This window comes from Glycine soja, chromosome 4 (assembly GCF_004193775.1).
Source record: "Glycine soja cultivar W05 chromosome 4, ASM419377v2, whole genome shotgun sequence".
Taxonomy (NCBI): Eukaryota; Viridiplantae; Streptophyta; class Magnoliopsida; order Fabales; family Fabaceae; genus Glycine; species Glycine soja.
This window is the reverse complement of record NC_041005.1, coordinates 41,278,883-41,297,820: the sequence shown is the minus strand read 5'-3', so window position 1 is coordinate 41,297,820 and position 18,938 is coordinate 41,278,883. Positions and strand designations below refer to the sequence as shown.

At 38.2% G+C, this 18,938-nt stretch overlaps 1 protein-coding gene across 1 annotated transcript; it reads right to left on the bottom strand.

Annotated features, from left to right (window-relative positions):
* Positions 1-13,556: 13,556 nt before the first annotated feature.
* Positions 13,557-16,751, bottom strand: LOC114410810. The gene has a single exon (XM_028374733.1). The coding sequence runs from the start codon at positions 16,749-16,751 to the stop codon at positions 13,557-13,559; it is 3,195 nt and encodes a 1,064-aa protein (XP_028230534.1).
* Between the last annotated feature and the right edge of the window lie 2,187 nt (positions 16,752-18,938).

Below are 18,938 nucleotides of genomic sequence, written 5' to 3'. Positions count from 1 at the left end.
TCATTACAACATGCATGAATTTTTTCGTACTGCATCCCAACTGGACATAAAATCTTCTTTGCTTGGTAGTGATTCTTTGGCAAGATGTTATCAGCAGGAAGCATGTTTGTCAACAACATCAGCAACTCACTAAAACTCTTGTCACTCCACCCAAATCGAGCCTTCAAGTTAACCAGAGCTAACACAGCTGACAATTTTGTGAAAGATATGCAGCCGGAATACAAAGGCATTTTTGAATCAACTTCTATGTTGTCATACAACGCTGCATGTGCCTCTTCAAACCCCTCTTGCCCAAGATCACGAATCATTTCTTCTATAGGATTTCCGCTGTCTGTAGTAACATCGTCAGCCTGTGACATGTCAGCTGTATCGAGGGATTCCCCATGCCATATCCACTTTGTGTAGCTACGAATTATTCCCTCACAAATAAGATGAGTTCTTATGTCATCAATTGTTTGGCGCCTCCCATTTCCACACTTCACACATGGACAAAAAAATTTTCCCCACATAGGTTGCGCTTTACTTTGAGCAAACAGCAAAAACTCTTCAACACCATTCTCGTACTCTTCAGTTATACGTGATGCGTTCATCCAACTTCGATCCATGTTACACCTTCTATGTCAAACGTTAGTGGCTTAGGGGTTACTTGACATGCATCACAAGCATAGAGCACCAATTGCAGTAGAAAACACACCAGAACTGCACCTTTTGTACAAAACGCTGCAGTGGAAAACACATTAGCAATTGCAGTTAGTTGGACCAGCAATGCTAACAAGAAAATTGGTGCATGGCTGTTTCAAGGGATTCGGCATTTTTCAGTTTGTTGGCCTCTATTACCAATGCTTATAAGAAAAAATGAAGAAAAACTGCACAAACGACAACATCGAAATTTAATGACGAAAGTGGTGCAATTGAAATTCAACATCATTTTTTAAACATTTATAAAATCAAATCAGCTGAATTTGGGAAAAATAATCTATGCCAAAGTAGTTGATTTCTGGTGGTAGAAGAAATTTCACTTCCTAATGGTGGCAGGATTTAAAGAGTATCTTTCAGCAGCAACACAATAACTGCTTTAATGATAATTTAAAGTGGAGGGTGGGTACGGGGTCCAATATTAGTTTGCGGAACGATTTATGGCTGCAGGACAACTGTAATATCCAACGAAAGTATCCCCAATTATATGTAATAAGTAAACAGCAGAATTTTCTAATTAATTCTATGGGAGAATTTGTGGACGGCAGATGGGAATGGAAGTTATCTTGGAGAAGGGACTTTTTTGACTATGAAATACAAATGGCAGCTGACTTTGTAGATGAGATTCATTCTGGTCACATACATGTTATTTGCAACTCTACAATGACAAGGAGACTTTGGTGGGAGCCTTTGAGATGGGTTAATAGAGTGGGTCCTTTTTCCACAGACCCAAAGAACCACTTTTTGCAATTCACTCAATGGAACAACAAAGCTAGTATAAACAACAGATGGAAATTTGTGTGGTTAGCTCTATCCTTCTTCGTCTGGCATCATAGAAATGCTATGATTTTCAAGAACCACCCGTTTGATCCTGAAAAGGTTATCGATGATACCTTGTTCCACACTTGGTCTTTGTTAAAATGTGCAGAGAAGGACTACACCAGGGACTACACCATCCATATGTAGCAGTTGCATGTGGAGGTCAACACCAGGTTGTCTCATGAACGACAACTCCATTAGCCATCTTCCAGCGGTCAATGACATGGTGTGCATGCAACGGGACTCGAGAAATTTGAACACCTTGCAATACATGTTCTGGGGGTGGTCGGGTAAGGACATAATAAGGCGGAGATGAAGAGATTTATTGTAGAATATTTCAGTACACCTAGTACTGAATTTTATACATAATATATTTGCTTTTTGCCTTGCAAAAAAAACAACAAAGGAAGGGTAAATGTTGACACCTCTTCCAAGAGGTGCAGCATACATGTAATTAAGTTATGGGGTGTAGCTGGTCCACAATACAATCCTCAAATTCAACCACAATTGGGGTTAATTTATACTTGTTCCTATAGTACCTATGGTACTCTCGTAATTGTATGATATTGGCAGCTATGTACATAATAAACATCATACTAGACAACTCAAAAGAACAATTACACGGCATGAATATGAAGGCATTAAACGAATACATGCTTTCAGGCATCATACATGTTTGTGATTTGTGGAATTTCAAAAACATATTTTAAACTATTACTAGAAACAATAAACACACCTGCAAATAATGAAAGGAGTTCTTTGGTGATTCTTTGGTGCTGATTCAGCCTGAAAAATAATAACACTTTGGTCAATCAACCGCTTCTATGACAAACATTTGTGTAATATGTAGAAAATAATTTGTGGCAATCAACTTGATATGATACAGAATTAAATTGCAAGGCATTTACTAAAGAAAGCAGTGAAGACAGAGTTCCAACAGTCATATATAAATCTCAAATGATGGAAGAAGGTCTTCACTACATCATATTCTTTCTAGCTATATAAAGCTGAAATCATCATTGCAAGACAGGAATATATAATTAAGAAATGGCTCCAAAAAAACAATTAGTGTAAATTTTGAAATGGAAATGTTCCAATATGATCTGATTTGTATTGTAGAAATTATTGTCCTAGCATTTGGATGGAATCTCTATGCCCTTGCCCTGTTTCATTTGACATGTACTTAGATTTTGCTTTCCTTTATTGAATCTGATATCACAACATCATATCTTGGCATCTACAAATTACAGCTAGCATTTGGATGATGCTCTGCTTTTACTTTGGTCATGGCTCAACTCCAATGTTCCAGATTTTACACTTCACTTTAATCAATGTTCTTCCAATGTAACACTAGGTTTCTGTACTTAGCTTGGGAGTGTGGGGGCTGGACTTTTGTAGCATGGGTTAGGTAGCAGGGTGCTATGGTGCTGGCTTTGTTCCTACTAATAATCATAGGAACCAGCTGGCCCCTAAATTTGTAACTTCAGTACCACTGGTACTCATTATTAATATATCATATCTATGTTTGCTGACAAAAAAAAATTAAAAGAACTATTTGTGTAAATTTTTAATATGATTAAGCATATAATGTAATATAAATTACTTAATTTATATGTATAAATTTCATAATAGTGGTTATTCCACTATCTACTATCCTACTATACCAGTTTTGGGGTGAAATGCTCTGCATCTGTATTCAGGAATTGATAATGATGCATACAACTCTCATTGACCATATTAGCCCAGAAAGGGAGCTTGGACTAGCCTAGCCTGAGTGTAAAGGGTGAAGGTTCCATGTGATGGGGTTAAACTGGTGGTATATTGATGGAAAATTTAATGGGATCTTAAATTGTGACCAGTCCTGATATCAATTGGTGGGAGGTATTGGTTTGATTGACTTAGGATATTGTTGAAAATCAACCTATTGTTCATATGGAATTAGAGGTCAATTTGTTTTTTTAATAGGGCAGAAACATTTATCAGGCTGGAGGGGTAGAGAAGTGAATGTGCAACGGGATGGGTTGAGGTTGAGTACAACATGTTGGATTCTATATCCAGATGATGCAAGGCCCAAGCTGTTCACTCAACAGAGGCAATGGAGCCTGATAGGGGGGCACATCAGGATTGACTGAGTTATATCCGAGTGCCATGGTACACAGTCCTTGAAGCTCTGAACACAGATGGAGCTTCATAAAGGGCCACATCATGGTTAGTCAAGACATATCTGGACGGTACACTAAGCAAATGGTTTTTTTTTTCCTAAAATACCAGAGAATGGAGTTCTTGCTCATAGTAATGCCACCAAAAATAAGATCCAAGGAATGTAATTAGAAACCTTGGAACAAACACCCCCATAGATATTGGGAAAAAACTCTAACAAATGAATGAAATTAGAAAACCAAGGAATGTCTATTTTTCCTTGATTAGTAATATCAGCCTGTAGAGATTATAAAATTTGATTGCATCATACAAAGAAGGATTGGTGTAACAGAAAAGTGCAACAATGAAAGCTTTCTGAACCAAATTCTCATACAAGGATGTGAGAAAATGGGCTTCAAAGTAGAGTCTGTGGCTATAAATTCCTCAGCAGATGACTATTGTGGTTCATGCTGTTATGGTTGCAGAACAAGAGATAAGAACGGAACTGACTCCACTTGGTTGGTTGATTCTGTAGGCAAATGGTGCAGTGATCCTCACTGGATGTAAAGCTGAGAGATTCATACTTGAAAATGTAAAGAATGGAATGAAGAAAAAGAAGTGCTTAGGAGTGATTGCTGCATCAAGTTGGAGGAATAAGGTAAGAAAAGAAACTCCAAATTCAATACAAGGTAACCATCTCAGCATGTGGCTTTCTCAAGACTCATCCTCTAATACATAAAATCATTTTATGCAATTCTTTCATTGGAATCGCAAAAAGCTTATAGACAATAGATGGGTTATAAAAATGCTATTAAGTGTTAACTGAGTTTTATAATTCTAAGGTTTGTAAAAAACAAAAAAGAAAAGAAGTTCCTATTAATCATAATATTTGGAGGGCCACTGGATTATGTGGATTGGAAAGCAATGCTTTATTTGCGGTGCAAGTGGGTAGGCAGCTATTGTCATTAGTTTAGGAAATTTGGGATGTTTACAGAGCATAAAAAATAATATGCATTACCCTATTAAGTATTTAGGATAAAAATACTACCCCTGCTCCCTAACACAAAACCCATGCCAATTTTCATTTGTTTAAGTTATCAATTTAAATTTGTGAACTTATTTATAACACATGATTTGTTCTGGTCTCTAACTTTGATCTGACAATATTTGTTCTCACCTCATCTAACTAAACTAATATTCATGTTTAAAATAAAACTGCCCTGTGCTGTTCTTTTACAAATATAGGAGTCTAGGATAGTGATTAACTATTCAAATAAAGGACAAGTCATTTAAAATAAGGGCATGAAACACATGTAGAGATTATAAAGGACAACTATTTGTTATAGTCCATTATGTTTTTTAACAGAAAAATTGATTCTTAATTCAAATATTGTATTGGTATGAAGGACTTACTAGAATGTCATTCCACACAATCTCCTTTAGCGTTTCAGGTACGTCTTTCCAATTATTGTGGATAATGGGAACCTTTTCTCGCGCCACTACGCCTAGGTAGCTGTGGAACTTTTCACGCATCGGTCGGATGCTCTCCGCGTAGCGGGATCCACATAAAACAGCGCGTCTGGGCTGATCCACGGTTCTTAATGTCAATTGTCTCAGCCGTGTTGTTGTTCTACTCCTCTTGGAAGTCGCCTCTGATTGACCATCGGACTCGGAGGAGACGTCGGATCTGTGGCCATGATCCTGTAAATAAAATACACAATTAATATTAACGATTACATTTAGACATTAACAAAAGCAAAGGCGTAATACTAACATAATCATTAATATTTACACATTAAACAAGCAGTACTTTCGCACTCAGCCTGTAGGGATGTTTTCCTCAAGACCTCATCATGATCTACACGATTTGCATGTCCATCATCCACTTCATCAGCTTCATTCATTGAAGGCAATTGTTTGAAAAACTAGACATTTGACCAATGTCAAGGGTTGACTCATCATTATGGTAATTCATATCCACTTGGTCTTCCTTGCAGAGCCACAGACAAACTTGAATTACATGGATCTTGTACATAGAAAACTTGTCTGGCTTGTGCTGCCAAATGAAAGGTTCGTCTTATATGCCACCCTTACTAAGGTCTACCAAAGTAAATCCCAATGGATCTTGAAACACACCTGTTGTCCCGTTCACCCACTGACACTTAAAAACAGGCACTCTAAATGATGTATAATCAACCTCCCAAATTTCTTGAATGACACCAAAGTAAGACATGGATGCTCGAATGGGGTTGTTATCCGATGTACTTGGAAAAGTGCTCCGAATCAGCATCAACACAGACCCCACTGTTTTGTACCGAACTTTTATCATCTTGGGACTTTTGTGTAGAATGAATAATTGTTAATGCATACCCCTCCATGTAGGGACATTCAAATTTGGGCCAATGGCTTAACAATGTGAGTCGTCTGGAAACACTTTATCAGCAAGTATTGTTTGTCTAAAACCAATTTTATGAAAGTTTTGTTGTGCTCTTGCAATACACCTCATCATGGTATTTTTGGGGTGACTATTCTCTAACATGTTTTCTATTTTGAGCCTCTATGTACGGAAACACCTCTGTGTGTTGTTAATATATACAAATGTGCTTGTGACACGTCATGTCTAGTCATTGTCACAACATTGTATCCACGAGTACCCTTGCCGGCTATTGGCTGGTCATGCCGGGATGCAGGGAACACCGACAGGTTTCAATGAGTCAAGTACTTGTGAGGCAAACTCAATGCATTCTTCAGCAACGTATCTTTCCACTATGAGGCCTCTGGTCGATGTCGATTCTTCGTATAACCCTTTAAGACCTTCATGTACCGCTCAACTGGATACATCCATCTAAATACGTAGGACACACAACACCTTATTCCCTTACCAGATGAACAACTAGTGTACCATAATGTCAAAAAATGAAGGAGGGAAAAACATCTCCATTTGACAAAGGACAACGACAACCTCATCTTCCAAAGCATCCAACTGTTTTAGGGTCAATGACCTTGCACATATATGCATTAAAAATGAAACACAAGCGACTGATTTGCAACACGGACCTTCTCAGCAATGTTCCGCGGATTGCAACAGCAAAAGTTGTTGCATTAACACATGAACAATCATGTGATTTCAAGCCAACCAACTAAGCTCATTCACAGACCACAAGACTCTTGATGTTTGAAGAGTAGCCTTGTTGGGACTTTGATATTACGCAAGCATTCACAAAAACTTCTCTTTTCAGCTGTTGACATTGTGTAACAGGCTGGGGGCAGATATGTCCTGTTACCTTTGAGATAGGATGCAACACTTGACGTATACCCATGTAACCAAGTCTTGACGACACTTGAAACCATCCTTTGTCATGCCTTTAATGTTTAGGAGGGTCCCAATTAAAAGAATCACAAACATTTTTCTCGACATGCATGACGTCTATTACAATGCCTAACATGATGATCGGACCAGTACGGAAGAATCAAAGAAAATAGACTTCTTTTTCCACATGTTTTGAATGGATGATGGTTTTTTTTTGGGACTTGCCGAACATATTTACGACATTCCTTGACCCGCTGATATACTTCATCACCAGTTAATGGATTTGGCGCGGTTTCATGTTCTTGACTTCCATCGAATGCCTTCTTCAAGCGTCGATACGGATGATACTGTTTGAGAAATCTTCGATGCCTAGTATACACAGTCTTCTTTCCCATGTTAAGTTGGCGGAAAACAGTATTCTGCTCACATATAGGACATCGTGATGTCCTTGACTACTATATCCACTTAAATTTCCGTAGGCTGGAAAGTCATTATGGTACAAAAAACCATTGCACGCCGCACTTGAAAGCATGCTGCAAATTTGCGTCCCATACATCAACCCCTTCATCCACAATTTCCGCAAATCGTCAATTAACGGTCTTAGAATACGTCAATTATCATTACCTGGTTGTTCTTGGACCAGCTATCATCATACTCAGCATAACATACTTTCGCTTCATGCACAAACCACGGAGGGAGATTATAAATGAACAGCAAAACGGGCCACGAGGCTATGGTTAGTAGTTAAGGTTCCAAATGGGTTCATTCCGTCCGTTGCAAGACCAAGCCTTAAATTTCTAGGCTCGGCCCCAAATTCAGGATACAGAACGATCAATTGCCTTCCATTGCGGGCTATCTTGCAGGATGTCGCATCAAATCCATCTGATTTTCTAGTATTTGCATGCCATATAAGGTTCTTTGCATCTTCCCCATTAGAAAACAACCGTTTAAACCTTGGTATTATTGGGAGGATACCAAACACACCTTTGCTGGGACGGCGGTCGGCGTCTGAGACTAGTACAGTAGAATCTCCGTTGGTCGGTCTGTACCGAGAAACCCCACACACAGGACAGTTATTCTAGTTCAGCAAAATCATCTCTGTACAAAATGCAGTCATTACAACATGCATGAATTTTTTCGTACTGCATCCCAACTGGACATAAAATCTTCTTGCTTGGTAGTGATTCTTTGGCAAGAATGTTATTCAGGGAAGCATGTTGTCAACAACATCAGCAACTCACTAAAACTCTTGTCACTTCCACCCAAATCGAGCCTTCAAGTTAACCAGAGCTAACACAGCTGACAATTTTGTGAAAGATATGCAGCCGGAATACAAAGGCCATTTTTGAATCAACTTCTATGTTGTCATACAACGCTGCATGTGCCTCTTCAAACCCCTCTTGCCCAAGATCACGAATCATTTCTCTATAGGATTTCTCGCTGTCTGTAGTAACATCGTCAGCCTGTGACATGTCAGCTGTATCGAGGGATTCCCCATGCCATATCCACTTTGTGTAGCTACGAATTATTCCTCTCACAAATAAGATGAGTTCTTATGTCATCAATTGTTTGGCGCCTTCCCATTTCCCACACTCACACATGGACAAAAAAAATTTTCCCCACATAGGTTGCGCTTTACTTTGAGCAAAACAGCAAAAACTCTTCAACACCATTCTCGTACTCTTCAGTTATACGTGATGCGTTCATCCAAACTTCGATCCATGTACACCTTCTATGTCAAACGTTAGTGGCTTAGGGTTACTTGACATGCATCACAAGCATAGAGCACCAATTGCAGTAGAAAACACACCAGAACTGCACCTTTTGTACAAAACGCTGCAGTTGGAAAACACATTAGCAATTGCAGTTAGTTGGACCAGCAATGCTAACAAGAAAATTGGTGCATGGCTGTTTCAAGGGATTCGCATTTTTTCAGTTGTTGGCCTCTATTACCAATGCTTAAAGAAAAAATGAAGAAAAACTCACAAACGACAACATCGAAATTTAATGACGAAAGTGCGTGCAATTGAAATTCAACATCATTTTTTAAACATTATTAAAATCAAATCAGCTGAATTTGGAAAAAATAATCTATGCCAAAGTAGTTGATTTCTGGTGGTAGAAGAAATTTCACTTCCTAATGGTGGCAGGATTAAAAGTATCTTTCAGCCCCGCAACACAATAACTGCTTTAATGATAATTTAAAGTGGAGGGTGGGTAACGGGGTCCATATTTAGTTTGCGAACGATTTTATGGCTGCAGGACAACTGTAATATCCAACGAAAGTATCCCCAATTATATGTAATAAGTAAACAGCAGAATTTTCTAATAATTTCATGGGAGAATTTGTGGACGGCAGATGGGAATGGAAGTTATCTTGGAGAAGGGACTTTTTTGACTATGAAATACAAATGGCAGCTGACTGGTAGATGAGATTCATTTCTGGTCACATACATGTTATTTGCAACTCTACAATGACAAGGAGACTTTGGTGGGAGCCTTTGAGATGGGTTAATAGAGTGGGTCCTTTTTCCACAGACCCAAAGACCACTTTTTGCAATTCACTCAATGGAACAACAAAGCTAGTATAAAACAACAGATGGAAATTTGTGTGGTTAGCTCTATCCTTCTTCGTCTGGCATCATAGAAATGCTATTGATTTTCAAGAACCACCCGTTTGATCCTGAAAAGGTTATCGATGATACCTTGTTCCACACTTGGTCTTGTTTAAAATGTGCAGAGAAGGACTACACCAGGGACTACACCATCCATAGTAGCAGTTGCATGTGGAGGGTCAACACCAGGTTGTCTCATGAACGACAACTCCATTAGCCATCTTCCAGCGGTCAATGACATGGTGTGCATGCAACGGGACTCGCAGAAATTTTGAACACCTTGCAATACATGTTCTGGGGGTGGTCGGGTAAGGACTAATAAGGCGGAGATGAAGAGATTTATTGTAGAATATTTCAGTACACCTAGTACTGAATTTATACACATAATATATTTGCTTTTTGCCTAATATGTTGTATGTTTCTATTGCAGGTAGAGACACCTGAAAATTTGAAGTTTGTGTTCTCAAACAATATCAATGACCTTTGAAATATTGTATAGAAAGTAGAAATAATAAAACAAGGATTTGTTTCTTTGCTGACCCAAATAATGTCTTCGAAGAGGCCAAAGAAGTCTTGTTGGGAAATATTTTAGGAAGGCCCTTTCAATAATTGTTATTTGATTAATTTCATGTTTGTTCTCTAAGTTCTCTTATACCATTTGAAGCCAGAGAAGATCTGAAGTAAACTTTTGTTTTGCAAACTTTAGCTTCCTTGACTCAGATAACAAAAACATATCCTTAAATTACTGAAGCAGATTGGCATAATTTACTTGAAGCAGACTAATGAATTCAAGATACAAGGAACTTTTGCCAAGCTTAAAATTAAATTATGTGGGAGCAGAAACAAAGTTAATTTTTGAAACATAAGAGGCTAGAGGTTTGAAAGTAAGATTTTAATAGTGCAAAGGGTACTTGCATGATAGTACCATAATCACTGGTCTACCAATCTTAGTGCAGGATTTTTAAGAATACCTTGATATGTGTATTATAACCATTCCTGTATCCACACTCTATCCATGGTCAGAATTAGGTCTACCTGGAATCTAATCTGATCTCTAATTTGTACCTTATCTAGTACCTCTGGTACTCTTTAATATATATATTTTATCTTTCTGTATCCACACTCTATCCATGGTCAGAATTAGTTATCTCCAACTCTTATTCTATCCCTTCGTTTCATCTTTCAAATTCTTATTAAAATATTAATTGTACCTAGTTGTTGAATATCTAGAGTAGACTCAGTAGTTTAAAATAAAATTTATAAATTGAAAGTCCAGGTGAATAAAAACAATATTTTAGGAAAATATAATTAACTCATTTGCGAAAAACAAGAAAAGGAAAGTTGATGATTGAAATATTTTCTCGCTGGAGCATATATAGCTGTTAAACAGAGACGTATGCTTAAGAAATAAAATAAATTCTGATAGACCTGGGACAAATTAGTTTTTTCTATTTGTTACAATATCCTAAAGCATAATAGCATGAGTAGTAACTATCAAAGAAAACGACTGCAATCGGAAGTCAATAGGTATTTGTTAGTAGCAGTTAAGATCATATTGGTCCAGAAACAACTGGATAAAACTAGGAGAACTAGTATTTGATGTTAAACATGTAGCAAGAAATTCTCCCCTACACACATCTATAAGGTTCATATAAAAGAGCTTGTTGTAGCTACAAAATATAGATCCTGTGTTGCTGGAGGATTGTTACCCCTAAATTGACAAGTTTTAGCCACGTGGGGACATTAAGATGAAGAGCCATTGGGTTTGAACTTGGAGTTTAAATTATTGGGCCAACCTACTGTCTGATTTGCCTGTCTAGTGAAATTGATGGAAGTTCTGGGTTACACTCATTTTAACTAAAAATTCTTGGGCCCTAGGACATACCAAACACACGCCGCTCTTTCAGACCGATAAAGAAAAAAATCAGGGTTTTGTTTGTTTGATGTTTTTTTTTATAAATAATTTACAGTTTTATAAAATTTTAACAGATTCAAATGTCCAAGAATTGTAATGAGGCCTTGCTGGGCAAATGGGGCTGGGAATTGGCGACTAATCAGAATCACTTTGGCCCAGAATTGTAATGTCCAAGTATGGTGGCTGGAATGCTCTGATTCATGGGAGAAACTCCACAGCTTTCTCTAAGTGGTGGAAGGACTTAAAATCTATTTTCCAGCAGCAGCACACTAATAGGCTGTTTTATAATTTGTGTTGGAAGTTGGGTAATGGGGCAAAAATCAGGTTCTGGAAGGATAAATGGAGAGAGGATGATTTAACTCTTCAAGAAAAATACCCTACTTTGTATCAAGTGAGCTACCAGCAGGATTCTTCTATCAGCCTAATGGGAATTCTTGTTGATAATAAATGGGAATGGAGGATGCAATGGAGGAGAAATTGATGCTGAGATTGATGCTGTCTAGATTTGCCCAACCAGTATGGACTCCCTTATTTGGAAGGTTGATCCTAGTGGAGCCTATTCCACAAAGTCAGCCTACAATATCCTCAAGAATGATGGCAGATCTGTTAATGACGACAGAGCTTTTAAGATTATTTGGAATCTGAAAATCCCCCCAAGAGCAATTGCCTTCTGTTGGAGAATTTTCATTGTTATTAATCAACACATTAAAAAATAGAAATTACATATTAAATTATTATTGACTAATTTTACGAAAGAAACAGATTGCCTTCTGTTGGAGAATTTTCAGAAACAGATTGCCTACTAAGGCTAACTTGAGAAAGAGACACATCACTTTGCCTTCGTATAGGTGCCCGTTATGTGATAGTGAAGAGGAAGATATTGGCCACATCATGTTCTCATGCAGAATGACTAGGAATTTATGGTGGGAGGCTTTGAGATGGGTCAATAGAGTGGGCCCTTTCCCCATTGAACATAAAATCATTTTATGCAATTCTCTCATTGGAATCGCAAAAGCTTTATAGACAATAGATGGGTGATAAAAATGCTATTAAGTGTTAACTGAGTTTGTATAATTCTAAGTGTTTGTAAAAAACAAAAAAGAAAAGAAGTTCCTATTAATCATAATATTTGGAGGGCCACTGGATTATGTGGATTGGAAAGCAATGCTTTATTTGGCGGTGCAAGTGGGTAGGCAGCTATTGTCATAGTTTTAGGAAATTTGGGATGTTTACAGTAGCATAAAAAATAATATGCATTACCCTATTAAGTATTTAAGGATAAAAATACTACCCCTGCTCCCTAACACAAAACCCATGCCAATTTTCATTTGTTTAAGTTATCAATTTAAATTTGTGAACTTATTATACACATGATTTGTTCTGGTCTCTAACTTTGATCTGACAATATTTGTTCTCAACCTCATCTAACTAACTAATATTCATGTTTAAAATAAAAACTGCCCTTGTGCTGTTCTTTACAAATATAGGAGTCTAGGATAGTGATTAACTATTCAAATAAAGGACAAGTCATTTAAAATAAAGGGCATGAAACACATGTAGAGATTATAAAGGACAACTATTTGTTATAGTCAATTATGTTTTTAACAGAAAAATTGATTCTTAATTCAAATATTGTAATTGGTATGAAGGACTTACTAGAATGTCATTCCACACAATCTCCTTTAGCGTTTCAGGTACGTCTTTCCAATTATTGTGGATAATGGGAACCTTTTCTCGCGCCACTACGCCTAGGTAGCTGTGGAACTTTTCACGCATCGGTCCGGATGCTCTCCCGGTAGCGGGATCCACATAAACAGCCGGTCTGGGCTGATCCACGGTTCTTAATGTCAATGTTCTCAGCCGTGTTGTTGTTCTACTCCTCTTGGAAGTCGCCTCTGATTGACCATCGGACTGCGGAGGAGACGTCGGATCTGTGGCCATGATCCTGTAAATAAAATACACAATTAATATTAACGATTACATTTAGACATTAACAAAAGCAAAGGCGTAATACTAACATAATCATTATATTTACACATTAAACAAAGCATTACTTTCGCACTCAGCCTGTAGGGATGTTTTCCCATAGACCTTCATCATGATCTACACGATTTGCATGTCCATCATCCACTTCATCAGCTTCATTCATTGAAGGCAATTGTTTTGAAAAACTAGACATTTGACCAATGTCAAGGGTTGACTCATCATTATGGTAATTCATTCCACTTGGTCTTCCTTGCAGAGCCACAGACAAACTTGAATTACATGGATCTTGTACATAGAAAACTTGTCTGGCTTGTGCTGCCATAATGAAAGGTTCGTCTATATATGCCACCTTACTAAGGTCTACCAAAGTAAATCCCAATGGATCTTGAAACACACCTGTTGTCCCGTTCACCCACTGACACTTAAAAACAGGCACTCTAAATGATGTATAATCAACCTCCCAAATTTCTTGAATGACACCAAAGTAAGACATGGATGCTCGAATGGGGTTGTTATCCGATGTACTGGAAAAGTGCTCCGAATCAGCATCAACACAGACCCCACTGTTTTGTACCGAACTTTTATCATCTTGGGACTTTGTGTAGAATGAATAATTGTTAATGTCATACCCCTTCCATGTAGGGACATTCAAATTTGGGCCAATGGCTAACAATGTGAGTCGTCTGGAAACACTTTTATCAGCAAGTATTGTTTGTCTAAACCAATTTATGAAAGTTTTGTTGTGCTCTTGCAATACCCTCATCATGTTCATTTTGGGGTGACTATCTCTAACATGTTTTTTGTGAGCCTCTATGTACGGAAACACCTCTGTTGTGTTGTTTAATATATACAAATGTGCTTGTGACACGTCATGTCTAGTCATTGTCACAACATTGTATCCACGAGTACCCTTGCCGGCTATTGGCTGGTCATGCCGGGATGCAGGAACACCGACAGGTTTCAATGAGTCAATGTACTGTGAGGCAAACTCAATGCATTCTTCAGCAACGTATCTTTCCACTATTGAGGCCTCTGGTCGATGTCGATTCTTCGTATAACCCTTTAAGACCTTCATGTACCGCTCAACTGGATACATCCATCTAAAATACGTAGGACCACAACACCTTATTTCCCTTACCAGATGAACAACTAAGTGTACCATAATGTCAAAAAATGAAGGAGGGAAAAACATCTCCATTTGACAAAGGACAACGACAACCTCATCTTCCAAAGCATCCAACTGTTTAGGGTCAATGACCTTGGCACATATAGCATTAAAAATGAAACACAAGCGACTGATTGCAACACGGACCTTCTCAGGCAATGTTCCGCGGATTGCAACAGGCAAAAGTTGTTGCATTAACACATGACAATCATGTGATTTCAAGCCAACCAACTTAAGCTCATTCACAGACACAAGACTCTTGATGTTTGAAGAGTAGCCTTGTGGGACTTTGATATTACGCAAGCATTCACAAAAACTTCTCTTTTCAGCTGTTGACATTGTGTAACAGGCTGGGGGCAGATATGTCCTGTTACCTTTTGAGATAGGATGCAACACTTGACGTATACCCATGTCAACCAAGTCTTGACGACACTTGAAACCATCCTTTGTCATGCCTTTAATGTTTAGGAGGGTCCCAATTAAAGAATCACAAACATTTTTCTCGACATGCATGACGTCTATACAATGCCTAACATGATGATCGGACCAGTACGGAAGATCAAAGAAAATAGACTTCTTTTTCCACATGTTTGAAGTGGATGATGGTTTTTTTTGGGACTTGCCGAACATATTTACGACATCCTTGACCCGCTGATATACTTCATCACCAGTTAATGGATTTGGCGCGGTTTCATGTTCTTGACTTCCATCGAATGCCTTCTTCAAGCGTCGATACGGATGATACTGTTTGAGAAATCTTCGATGCCTAGTATACACAGTCTTCTTTCCATGTTTAAGTTGGCGGAAACTAGTATTCTGCTCACATATAGGACATGCGTGATGTCCTTTGACACTATATCCACTTAAATTTCCGTAGGCTGGAAAGTCATTGATGGTACAAAAAACCATTGCACGCAACTTGAAAGCATGCTGCAAATTTGCGTCCCATACATCAACCCCTTCATCCCACAATTTCCGCAAATCGTCAATTAACGGTCTTAGATATACGTCAATATCATTACCTGGTTGTCTTGGACCAGCTATCATCATACTCAGCATAACATACTTTCGCTTCATGCACAACCACGGAGGGAGATTATAAATGAACAGCAAAACGGGCCACGAGCTATGGTTAGTAGTTAAGGTTCCAAATGGGTTCATTCCGTCCGTTGCAAGACCAAGCCTTAAATTTCTAGGCTCGGCCCCAAATTCAGGATACAGACGATCAATTGCCTTCCATTGCGGGCTATCTGCAGGATGTCGCATCAATCCATCTGATTTTCTAGTATTTGCATGCCATATAAGGTTCTTTGCATCTTCCCCATTAGCAAACAACCGTTTAAACCTTGGTATTATTGGGAGATACCAACACACCTTTGCTGGACGGCGGTCGGCGTCTGAGACTAGTACAGTAGAATCTCCGTTGGTCGGTCTGTACCGAGAAACCCCACACACAGGACAGTAATCTAGTTCAGCAAAATCATCTCTGTACAAAATGCAGTCATTACAACATGCATGAATTTTTTCGTACTGCATCCCAACTGGACATAAAATCTTCTTTGCTTGGTAGTGATTCTTTGGCAAGATGTTATCAGCAGGAAGCATGTTTGTCAACAACATCAGCAACTCACTAAAACTCTTGTCACTCCACCCAAATCGAGCCTTCAAGTTAACCAGAGCTAACACAGCTGACAATTTTGTGAAAGATATGCAGCCGGAATACAAAGGCATTTTTGAATCAACTTCTATGTTGTCATACAACGCTGCATGTGCCTCTTCAAACCCCTCTTGCCCAAGATCACGAATCATTTCTTCTATAGGATTTCCGCTGTCTGTAGTAACATCGTCAGCCTGTGACATGTCAGCTGTATCGAGGGATTCCCCATGCCATATCCACTTTGTGTAGCTACGAATTATTCCCTCACAAATAAGATGAGTTCTTATGTCATCAATTGTTTGGCGCCTCCCATTTCCACACTTCACACATGGACAAAAAAATTTTCCCCACATAGGTTGCGCTTTACTTTGAGCAAACAGCAAAAACTCTTCAACACCATTCTCGTACTCTTCAGTTATACGTGATGCGTTCATCCAACTTCGATCCATGTTACACCTTCTATGTCAAACGTTAGTGGCTTAGGGGTTACTTGACATGCATCACAAGCATAGAGCACCAATTGCAGTAGAAAACACACCAGAACTGCACCTTTTGTACAAAACGCTGCAGTGGAAAACACATTAGCAATTGCAGTTAGTTGGACCAGCAATGCTAACAAGAAAATTGGTGCATGGCTGTTTCAAGGGATTCGGCATTTTTCAGTTTGTTGGCCTCTATTACCAATGCTTATAAGAAAAAATGAAGAAAAACTGCACAAACGACAACATCGAAATTTAATGACGAAAGTGGTGCAATTGAAATTCAACATCATTTTTTAAACATTTATAAAATCAAATCAGCTGAATTTGGGAAAAATAATCTATGCCAAAGTAGTTGATTTCTGGTGGTAGAAGAAATTTCACTTCCTAATGGTGGCAGGATTTAAAGAGTATCTTTCAGCAGCAACACAATAACTGCTTTAATGATAATTTAAAGTGGAGGGTGGGTACGGGGTCCAATATTAGTTTGCGGAACGATTTATGGCTGCAGGACAACTGTAATATCCAACGAAAGTATCCCCAATTATATGTAATAAGTAAACAGCAGAATTTTCTAATTAATTCTATGGGAGAATTTGTGGACGGCAGATGGGAATGGAAGTTATCTTGGAGAAGGGACTTTTTTGACTATGAAATACAAATGGCAGCTGACTTTGTAGATGAGATTCATTCTGGTCACATACATGTTATTTGCAACTCTACAATGACAAGGAGACTTTGGTGGGAGCCTTTGAGATGGGTTAATAGAGTGGGTCCTTTTTCCACAGACCCAAAGAACCACTTTTTGCAATTCACTCAATGGAACAACAAAGCTAGTATAAACAACAGATGGAAATTTGTGTGGTTAGCTCTATCCTTCTTCGTCTGGCATCATAGAAATGCTATGATTTTCAAGAACCACCCGTTTGATCCTGAAAAGGTTATCGATGATACCTTGTTCCACACTTGGTCTTTGTTAAAATGTGCAGAGAAGGACTACACCAGGGACTACACCATCCATATGTAGCAGTTGCATGTGGAGGTCAACACCAGGTTGTCTCATGAACGACAACTCCATTAGCCATCTTCCAGCGGTCAATGACATGGTGTGCATGCAACGGGACTCGAGAAATTTGAACACCTTGCAATACATGTTCTGGGGGTGGTCGGGTAAGGACATAATAAGGCGGAGATGAAGAGATTTATTGTAGAATATTTCAGTACACCTAGTACTGAATTTTATACATAATATATTTGCTTTTTGCCTTGCAAAAAAAACAACAAAGGAAGGGTAAATGTTGACACCTCTTCCAAGAGGTGCAGCATACATGTAATTAAGTTATGGGGTGTAGCTGGTCCACAATACAATCCTCAAATTCAACCACAATTGGGGTTAATTTATACTTGTTCCTATAGTACCTATGGTACTCTCGTAATTGTATGATATTGGCAGCTATGTACATAATAAACATCATACTAGACAACTCAAAAGAACAATTACACGGCATGAATATGAAGGCATTAAACGAATACATGCTTTCAGGCATCATACATGTTTGTGATTTGTGGAATTTCAAAAACATATTTTAAACTATTACTAGAAACAATAAACACACCTGCAAATAATGAAAGGAGTTCTTTGGTGATTCTTTGGTGCCTGATTCAGCCTGAAAAATAATAACACTTTGGTCAATCAACCGCTTCTATGACAAACATTTGTGTAATATGTAGAAAATAATTTGTGGCAATCAACTTGATATGATACAGAATTAAATTGCAAGGCATTTACTAAAGAAAGCAGTGAAGACAGAGTTCCAACAGTCATATATAAATCTCAAATGATGGAAGAAGGTCTTCACTACATCATATTCTTTCTAGCTATATAAAGCTGAAATCATCATTGCAAGACAGGAATATATAATTAAGAAATGGCTCCAAAAAAACAATTAGTGTAAATTTTGAAATGGAAATGTTCCAATATGATCTGATTTGTATTGTAGAAATTATTGTCCTAGCATTTGGATGGAATCTCTATGCCCTTGCCCTGTTTCATTTGACATGTACTTAGATTTTGCTTTCCTTTATTGAATCTGATATCACAACATCATATCTTGGCATCTACAAATTACAGCTAGCATTTGGATGATGCTCTGCTTT

Excerpts from the sequence above, each read along its gene's own strand:
- LOC114410810 (XM_028374733.1), bottom strand. The coding sequence starts at position 16,751 with ATGGATCGAAGTTGGATGAACGCATCACGTATAACTGAAGAGTACGAG.